This window comes from Notothenia coriiceps, unplaced genomic scaffold, assembly GCF_000735185.1.
Source record: "Notothenia coriiceps isolate Sejong01 unplaced genomic scaffold, NC01 NC01_scaffold00020741, whole genome shotgun sequence".
NCBI classification, from domain to species: Eukaryota; Metazoa; Chordata; class Actinopteri; order Perciformes; family Nototheniidae; genus Notothenia; species Notothenia coriiceps.
Window position 1 is genome coordinate 85221 of NW_011353442.1, and position 10150 is coordinate 95370.

A 10150-nucleotide genomic window follows, 5' to 3' on the forward strand; every position below is an offset into this window, starting at 1 on the left:
ACCAAGGACCACTTAACCAACAAAAAAACACTCGCGGACCACCTAACTCCACAAATATCCAAAAACACATTGTTTTTCTAGAACAGATTACAAATCGCCTGAAAATGGTACAAACAAGAAGCAACATGTGTGATGAAGGTGTTGCGCTGGGCTACATCATGAAACTTAAGCTCGCTCCATTGCGGAGATATTCCCGCGAGAGTGTAGCCCAGCGCAACACCTTCATCACACATGTTGCTTCTTGTTTGTACCATNTTGGAATCTGTTCTTTCAGTAAGACACCTCTCTTATTTCACTTTGAATGTGTTACCAGTACAGTGTTTCCCACAGATCTGAAATATACGTTGGGGGGTGGTGGTAGCGGGGCAGGGGGGGTTGAGGTGACAACAACATTAACATTAACCTTTCTGTTGGTCGCTTGTTAGCAGACCCTTCACGCGATGGCAGAGCGAACAGGTACAGGCAGGGCCCATAGTGATAGCCCTATAGTTTAAATCTACTACCCACAAATAAACATATTGACATGGGTTACTATTTTAAACAAATTGTAAATGTATTTAGGAACCTATCAATGTGATTTTAAGTGGGGGTAGACCTCAAATCCTCTAGGGGGATCCGGGGGCATGCTCCCCTGGTAAGATTTGTTTTTTTATTTTGGAGTTAAATGCATCACTCTGGTGCATTTTGAGGGGGAAATAAAGAGACTAGATCTATGGAAACACCTATATGAAACAGAACTGTATACATTTCAATAATCATAAAATCATGGCCATAACCAATAACATACAGTACCACTTCCAATATGAAAAAACACTGAAACTTGTTTATTTATTTATTTTTGGTTCATTTATAGTTGTGAGTGTGTCTGTGCTCCTGAATCAGCCTCTCCTGTCTCTCTCCTCTCCTCCCTGCTCCTCTTTGAGGCAGCAGCAAAGACTAGTTTTAGCTCTCAACAAGCTTTTAAAGTGTATCTTACCTTTTTTCACCTAGTTAACTTTTTATTTATTTATTCATGCATATTTTACTAATCACAACCCCCTCAAATGGAAATATGTGTTTACATAAATGGTGACCACACCGTTTGAGACCCACTGAGAACTTAGACTAAGTTAATTATCTAAACACTCAGAGAGTCCTTTACCTCACCTGAGCTGAGGTTATCCCGAGCTTGAATGACACACAGAGACCAATCAAGGGCTTTGATTTATGATCTGTATGACAGTGGCCATGTCGGCAGGCCACATCATGTAGACAGCCAGTCAACCTGTGTGAGGCAGGCCACTTAAGAGGCCAGGCCATCGGGAAACCCCCCGGTCCACCCGATGGCCAGTCCGGGACTGGGTACAGGAGGCGTAGACCGAGTGATCAATGCCCACAAGTTAATCAATCGCAGATGGCATCGTGGTCACGGACGGAAAAAAAAAAACATTTTATTAAAAAGAAAACTTAAATGGGTTGCGAAATATACTTGGGCGGCCGTTAATATACCTGGGCGGCCCGCCCAAGTATAGTCTATGTGTGGGAAACCCTGTAATTACAGAGATACTCTAAGAAAACCACCTCACCGGGTCAAAAAAGACCCACTTATGCATCTAAGGGTTTTAATTAAAGCAGTTAAAGAGAAATAATAATGCAACAATATTGTTCGGAAGAATATGATTCACATAAATAGCCCTAGCTCTTTAATGTTTTTATTGTTTATTATCTATTATACATTTCTATACTGTATATTTCTGTTTTATAACAACCTGATCCTATTAATTTATTTTGAATATCTGAAAGCCATGTTGTTTTGTACGTAAAAATATATTTAAAAAAGTCCTATCTACATAGCGTTTAGCTAGTAGGGTATCATGAGGCATTGTAACCGTATGTTGCTATTAATGCTTAAAAACATGGCAGGCTAAACTTTCCCTCCAGTTTGTCTTGTCTGTAATGCGTGTCTGGTTCTTACAGGACAACATGGTGAAGTCTAACATCGATAAGAAATTCTCCGCTCACTATGATGCTGTGGAGGCAGAGCTCAAGTCCAGCACAGTTGGTAAGAATTCTAGTTTTTGGACATCGAATACTTCTGTTATCACCACAAACTGTCCCCTGCTTGGACCGAAGGAGCATTTGGCTCAAAAGAGATATTGGGAAAGGAAACCAATAATGCAACATCATTGCAATGTGTCTTGTGGTTCTATATAGCCATGTGATTGTTGTTTGACTATTGTTTACTTGATCAGGTCTGGTGACATTGAATGACATGAAGGCCAGGCAGGAGGCGCTGGTGAAGGAGAGAGAGAAACAGCTGGCCAAGAAGGAGCAGTCCAAGGAGCTCATGCTGTGAGTTATCATATGTATTATCACACAGTAGCTTTGGTTTAGGAACATAAGATGCCTTTGGTTTAGCTGTGGTGATTCGCAGCGCTGTGATCGCGATGAAGTTCCTTCATATCTTAACATCAGCTTTCAAATTCTGGCTATTGCATTTAGTCATCACAAATCATAAAGTGGTGTTATATTGTGGAGATTATCCTGCTGAACCAACGTGTATGTATTAGGGCTGCTCGATTATGGCAAAAATCATAATCTCCATTATTTGGGTAAATAATTGATATCACGATTATTAAAAACAATTATCCATTTACTTTGAAAACATCCATTTATTGAAAAAAAACATTTGAACAGTATGTTTTTAACAGTTGATTACCCTGAACTTTAAGTATAATTCAACTAAAAAACCAATAATAATAAAAAAAAAATAATAATAAAATAATCGTTTTATTTCGATTACGTTGTTTTCGTAATCGTTGCAAGCCAAAATCGTAATTGCGATTACAATACAATTAATTGAGCAGCCCTAGTATGTATCATAATCGTGTGTTTGCCAAATATCTTATTATGCTAAATTCCATAATCCAATGGGAAAATCCCATTGGATTAAGTCAAGGAAGAACATGTGGTGCTCAGTTCAGGTGGTGTGTCAACATTTTAAATAGTAGTCTCCATCCAACTAGTGATAACTCTTGTGTGCAAAAACTGGTTGGATCAGGATTATTTTTATATTTCTTGTGCCTGTAGAAACAATATTACTAAATAAAGATTTATTTGAGAGATTAGTACACCTACAAAGCTATTGTCCTGAAGCTCAACACTTTCAACACTGGGTGGCGTCTAACCCGACCTGTCCCAACAAGCAAGGTGTTCCTCCAGCTGCCAACTGTAACTAATACCTTTTGTTTGTTTGGGCTCCTGTACAATTTGGCAACAATAAGACAGCTGTCAATGAAGAAGATGCATACTTTATATATTAAAACTAATTTAAGTAAGGCAGGGATAGGTAATGTATGTCATCATGGCTCTATGCCGGTCATTCCTGTCTTTCTTTTTTTTTATACATCGTTGATTTTTTGTATGGTTTCAGCAAGCTGGAGAAGCAGAAAGAGAAAAAGAGGAAGGAGGAGCAGAAGAGGAAAATCGCCAGTTTATCGTTTAATCCCGAAGACGAAGGAGAAGAAGAAGAAGAGGAGGAGGAAGAGGAAGAAGAGGATGGTGAGTCTTTACTGTATGAAAGTGACAGCGCAAAAGAGCTCCACTGACATCCTTAACATCCATGTATAAAATGTACATGGATTTGGGAAATGATTCAAATGTACAAACTTATTAAAATACATTGGATATGCTCTTCTTATGGTGCATTCAAGACAGGTTGACAGCGATGTTGTTTACGCGTCCAAGCTAAATAGTTATTTCTTTCTGCACTTAATTATGGAATATATTACAACTATTGCTGCTTTGTCCCTTCTGCGGAAGTCCTACAAAAGTAGCAGCAAACGCCGTCGTGTCTGGGTTCATAATATCATCCAGCGTCGCACACAATTTGGTGAATTTCATCGTCTTATCCAGGTGCTTACTGGCTTATCTTCCTCCAAGCCAGCTCTTTTTTGTTTCTGTCCCGGAAGACATATGACATTAGTACCCAAAAATCACATTGCTTCCGGTGTTAACGCACCATTACAGCTACCAACATCCGACTGTTCTCCCGAAAGCCAAAGCAAAAAAGGAATCTTTGTCTAAAGTAGAAAAACGAGTCTGTATCCAATTGTAAAGCAGGTTTTCTCAGGGTAAAAAAACCTGCATATATGCAGAAAGGGTTTGAGAAAATCAAAAATAATAGAACATCAATGCATATGTTAAAAAATGGGAGTCAAACAAAACAATGTCCTTGTCACATGCTTTGAGTAGTTGTTGCATCACAGCTTGGCTCAAATACATTTATTATATACATATAGAAGTTTAAGTTCAGTTTTGATTATTGTTATTATAGCATATATAAAACAATTACTTACTTCTCTGTTTTGTTTTACCTTTGTGTTGCTTATAGAAACGTTTCAATATGTTTGCTTTCTTGCTGGATTAGATTTGGAGATGAATACCACTCCATGTCTTGTGCTAAATAACAGGCTACAACCAGTAGACAGTTAGCTTAGCATTGCTCCTCTGTAGCACATAACCCCCGCAAATGATCAGCATGTAACTTTTATACTTCGTTTTTTTAAGATTTAACATGGTTATTAGGAAGTTTGTCTAATTAACTGTACTATGTCTGTACAGATTATCCAACAAAGAAGAAGAAGCTGGGGAAAAATCCAGATGTGGACACGAGCTTCCTTCCTGATCGAGACAGAGAGGTGAGGGGAATATAAAACATTTCTGTCAGTGACAAACATTCTTCTTATTTCTTTTTATATTTCAGGTAAATATTTCAAATCGTTTGAGGGAGTTATCATATTCCAGATGAGGCAATAGGAATTTAAAGATCAGCTTGGCAGAATGCAGAATGAAACACAAACCAAACAACACTTAGGGTAGTAGCAAGCAATCTAGACACAGTATATATCCCCCTTTTAAACAAACAAACAGACTTCTGAATAATTGTAGCTCACAGTACTGTGTTAAAGTTGCCATTTTGAGACTGTGACAGCAAATTCTTTATGGATAAACCTTAACATTTCCCTGCCTCTTGTGCTCAGGAGGAGGAGAACCGCCTCAGAGAGGAACTCCGGCAGGAGTGGGAGCTCAAACAGGAGAAGATCAAGAGTGAGTGTCAACAGAAACATCCCTCATTACTTCAGTTGTGCTTCCCACGCCTTTAACTCTAATTACAAGCACACATTCTGTCCACAATGAATTTGTTGAATTCCCTGCTTTACTTACAAATGCACACTTCCCATGGATCCAAAAATAATGGTGTGTATTTTTGTCTTCAGGCGAGGAAATCGAGATCACATTCAGCTACTGGGACGGCTCAGGGCATCGTAAGACTGTCAAGGTAAAACACCATGAGCTGTTATTATTTGATTAAAGCTACAGATCTGTTGATGATGTTGTAAAACAACATGCTTTGACAAAGTGGTTACTACTCTCTCCATGATTTCATTGTGTATTTGGCCCGCAGATGAAAAAAGGAAATACTATCCAGAACTTCCTGCAGAGGGCCCTGGAGGTCCTCAGGAAGGACTTCAGTGAGCTCAGGTGAGATGTTGAAGATGAGTACACTCTTTCTTAAAACACATAATGATGATTGGTCATATTCCTGCAAATGTGTCTCTACCACATTCTGTCATGCTTGTGTAATGCAGGTAGACAAAATGACCAATCTGACCAAATGAACACAAATTAAAGAGGCCCTAATATGCCTCTGGGGGGTTTCCCTTTCCTGTAGTGTTTTATATATAATGTTGTGCATGTTAATGGTCTGCAAAGACTAAAATCCCAAAGTTCGAGTTTCTCTCCCACACCGTTGGAATGTTTAAATTCATCTTTACTGAACTGATTTTCCTCTGTGGGCAGGTCTGCTGGAGTAGAGCAGCTAATGTACATCAAAGAAGATCTGATCATACCACATGTAAGCAGTTCAACCGTTGCCTGACTTTGTTTGGATTTGATTTGTTTCTCTTCATTTAATTGTTGTGACAGTTTTGGTTGATGAGAGATTCCTTTCACGCTCCAGGCGTTACTCAAGCTTGTTCAGCCAAACCCATCGGCTGTTGCCTCGTTGTGCTAATGCTTTCTGAATGAATAATAGATAAAGATCACGTTCATTTTATCATTTGCCTGATCTGACAGGTTGATTGTAGGGATGAGTGATTAAGAGAACATCCAATTTCACAATATTTCTGATTAAATACTTTAATATCGACATAACACTTCATCATTCAGTCATTGAACTGATGAACTTACATGCACTCAATACCGTAAGAATCCAGAGTGATTTGGGTTTAAGTATCTTGCCCAAGGACACAGCGGCCAACCATTTCTGTTACTTTCTATATTTCTAGGGAATATGATTTTTAGAAAAAAACCGAATAAATAAACCTTATACTCTAATAGCTTTCAATCTGTGCAAACATACACAACTGCCAACTTAGAAACAAGTATAGAGTCTAGACTCTGTCGACAAACACTGAAATGTGTGGAGCAGGTGCGGCACTTTATCCCTCTTTGATTGTTCTCATCTGTTTGCCTCCTTCAGCACCACAGTTTCTACGACTTCATCGTGACCAAAGCCAGAGGCAAATCTGGTGAGTGATCCTCAGCTTTCAGCCAATCCATAAACAGGACCTGGCTTTGTTTCTGTTACATTTTGAAATAGTTGTGTTACTGCCTTTGGACTCAGTTTATCTGTTTTCTTCCAGGTCCTCTGTTCAGCTTCGACGTCCACGATGATATCCGTCTGGTGAACGACGCCACCGTTGAGAAAGATGAGGTGAGGATTTGTTTTTATAGTGAGACAAAAGGACTTAGAGCAGTGCTTCTCAAAGTGTGGTCCGCGGACCACTGGTGGTCCGTGAGCGCCCCCCTAGTGGTCCGTGAGCGCTCCCCTAGTGGTCCGTGAGTATATTGGTAACATTTCACATTTGAAATAAATTAATTAATTAAAGTTTTTCCGCACTCACGCGGGAATGGTTTAAGTTTCACTCTCGATTGCATGAGCAACACAGCGCAACACCTTCATCACACATGTTGCCACTTGTTTGTACCATTTTCAGGCGATTTGTAATCTGTTCTAGAAAAGCGATGTGTTTTTTGATATTTGTGGAGTCAGGTGGTCCGCGAGTGTGTTTTATTGGTTAAGTGGTCCTTGGTATGAAAAAGTTTGAGAAACACTGTCGTATACTAATGAAACGTAAAATGGCATTTAACTGTGGAGGTATTTTGCTGGTGAGAGATTTGAGTTGCTTTAGCGTGTAGAAGCTAGTAAGCCTACTGGTTGATTTGTTTTAGAAAGGCACAACAAGTTTCACACCTTATTTTCCTGTTCCCTGTTAAAATAAACCATTTTCAGTGGTACCGCTGAGTAAGAGTAANAATTATATTTTGTTATCATTTCATATACCAGCTATTCCTCCAAAAACATGTTTTGGATATCATGCCATTCAAATTTACATTTTAAAAAATTGTAGTTTTTGTATTACTACCCCAAGCTTCCATAAGTGGGTTAAAAAATGACCCGCATGTATTTTCTATGGAATTTCGTTTTTTTTTCTAAATGTAAAAAAAATGTCTAAAATTATAAATAGTGAAAGATTAAATATAAAATATTTCTACTGTGAACCAAAATATAATACAAGTGCTTTTTCTTAACCAAATTGAAAAAATCTCATAAAAACACATTCTAATACGGGTCCTTTTTGACCCACTTATGGTATAGTGTAGGGTCCAGTCACTCTAAGTGCATCTAAGGGTTAAAGGAAAAAAATTCCTCTTTTTTTTTTTCAAACACAAAACTAAGATATACTCAGATTTCGGTACATAAAATGTACAAAGAATAAGAATATCTTTAAGCAAAAAGATAGCTAATGTCCAAGATGAGGTAATAAATAATGTCCTTTAAAAATGAAGAGTTGCTTTCCACTAACCTTTGGGTAAATCAAGCCATAAAGATGCATGCATTCTGCATTTACTTGTTCACTTGCAACATTTTATTGTATTTTATTTGACATGTATAAAGTTTACTTCTGCAATACTTGCACATTGGTCTTTCAACATAATCTTGCACTATTTTATTTCTATTCAGTTTTCTCCTTGCACTATTTGTTATTGATTTTTTTTTTAATGTGTTTTATTGGGTAATGTCTTATATACATGTATGTTCCATTGTTGGAGGAGCCTGTGACTACCATTGCCATAATTACACTGGAGCTACTGTGCATATGCCAATAAAGCTTTGAATCTTGAACAAAAAGGATGATAAGTAAAACACTGCAACTGCGACGCCTTCACTGAACCCCCACTTTGCTGGGACTCAGGGCTCTCGCGTAAGGTCTCATAACGGCGTACGATAATTATTTTGGACAATATACTAAGTCAGTTCGCAATAAATGACTCTAACACGTTATCATTGATGGTAAAAAGCTACTTACCTCGGCAATTTTCAGTTTTAGCTGCTCGAGCTGTGATCTTTCTTTTTCTCTTTTCTTCATCAGCTGCATGGCTCTGCCGGCCTCACTGGCGGCTCCTTTGTACTGCGCCATGTTGCTCTTTCTGCTCCTAACGCTCTCTAATAAGATTATTTATTCCACAAACAACAAAAAGGTAAATTCAATTCTGAAATAGACTGATTTTATTAAGAGCTACGAAGGTATAACTCCCAGCAGCACAACACAACAAGAAAAATGGCGACGACGAAGTGCATGCTGGGTAGTAACGGGAGAATCATAAACGATGCCTTCAGGTTACCCAGGAGAGCTCGGAATTATTACATCCAGAAATCAGAATGCATCAAAGGCTGAATAAACGGTTCGACTATAACATCAGTACACATTTAAAAGAAGAAAAGGAATATTTTATGAATTCAAATCACAATTGCTAGTTTTTTATTTTAAAAAAAGTATTCTTTATGAAAGTTGGTCTATAAAATCTTTTAAAGAAATGTTGAAAAACAAAAATAGTTACATAGCAAATCCTAAAACAATACCCTAACCCTAATACTAAATCAGTATAATATATAATAGTATGAAATGATTAAATCCCAAAAGATGCATTTGATTAATTGTGTCAACTTTATTCTAGAATCAACTGTGCACATTCACAACAAATACGCTTAAGGAACTTTTGACATTTATTTTATTGATTGCATGGTACAATTGAATCAAAAACATTTTTTAAATAATAACAAAAACTGTCTATGAACTGGCTTTACACATATAAAACATATCAAACAGCATTAACTTGAAACAATTGCAGAACCATGCCAATTATAAAACAAAAAAAAGACACATGCACATTTTAATAAAATAACCAATCTCTCTCTCTCGCTTATTCAGTCACTCGATAACACTCGCTATCTCTCTCATTCATGCGGTCTCGTTGTCTCTCATTTGATGGTAGTCCTTGTTCGACAGTGTTACAGCAATTTGGCTGCAGCAGAGAGCAAGAGATGTACAGAAGGGAGTGATAAAAACATTAACACCACACATACATAAAGACCGCATGCAGGGAAGGAAGGTGGTGCTCAGCTGTATGCAAGGCACCACAAACCTAAAGGGAGAAAAGAAGATCATTATTTAAACAATAATATGTCTGAAATAACGTCTCTCTATATTGGGACTATGAATTGATATATAACATCATCTTCGGAACATCTCCAGACTCCGCTCATCTCTGTCCCAACCCAGCACTGAAATCCTGGTCCACTCATTCGTCACATCCCGGATTGATTACTGCAATGCACTTCTGACTGGCCTTCCCATCAAACTCCTCAATAGACTGCAAATAATCCAGAACTCTGCTGCCCGGATCATCACCCTATAACCTATAGGTATAACTGCAATTACACTAACGCAGCGTCCACACGGCGGCGTGCGTTGAAGCTTGCCGGCGGGCGTGTCTGAAGCTCGACCAACAACCAATCACATTTATCTCCCGCCCCGGACACACAAGCACGCGGTTTGATTGACTAGAGCTTGTACTGGCATATGATTTGATTGGCTGACGCTTCCGTCGAAGCTTCAAAAGTTGAACATTGCTCAACTTTTGAAGCGAGCAACGCGAGCAACGCGAGCAAAGCGAAGCAACGCTCCCACAATGCAGTTCGGGAAAGTGTGACGTCACGCCCACTTTGAATGGGCAGAAGCGTTGAAGCTTCAACGCACGCCGC

At 38.5% G+C, this 10150-nt stretch overlaps 2 protein-coding genes across 2 annotated transcripts in view; one reads left to right on the forward strand and one right to left on the reverse strand.

The window, feature by feature from the left end:
* Positions 1 to 1927: 1927 nt before the first annotated feature.
* fam50a (family with sequence similarity 50 member A) lies at positions 1928 to 8555 on the forward strand. Its single transcript, XM_010779811.1, has 11 exons — positions 1928 to 2041; positions 2232 to 2331; positions 3413 to 3540; positions 4603 to 4679; positions 5022 to 5088; positions 5259 to 5320; positions 5447 to 5523; positions 5842 to 5896; positions 6524 to 6572; positions 6687 to 6757; positions 8478 to 8555. Exons 1-11 carry the CDS (start codon positions 1936 to 1938, stop codon positions 8553 to 8555), a joined length of 870 nt encoding a protein of 289 aa, XP_010778113.1. The 5' UTR covers positions 1928 to 1935.
* Positions 8556 to 9099: 544 nt separating this feature from the next.
* cav4b (caveolin 4b) overlaps positions 9100 to 10150 on the reverse strand; it is a 6826-nt gene continuing 5775 nt past the window's right edge. The window contains exon 4 of the mRNA XM_010779807.1: positions 9100 to 9531. Coding sequence (XP_010778109.1) covers positions 9348 to 9531 — 184 coding nt within the window. The 3' untranslated portion in view covers positions 9100 to 9347. The remainder of the gene's footprint in view (positions 9532 to 10150) is intronic.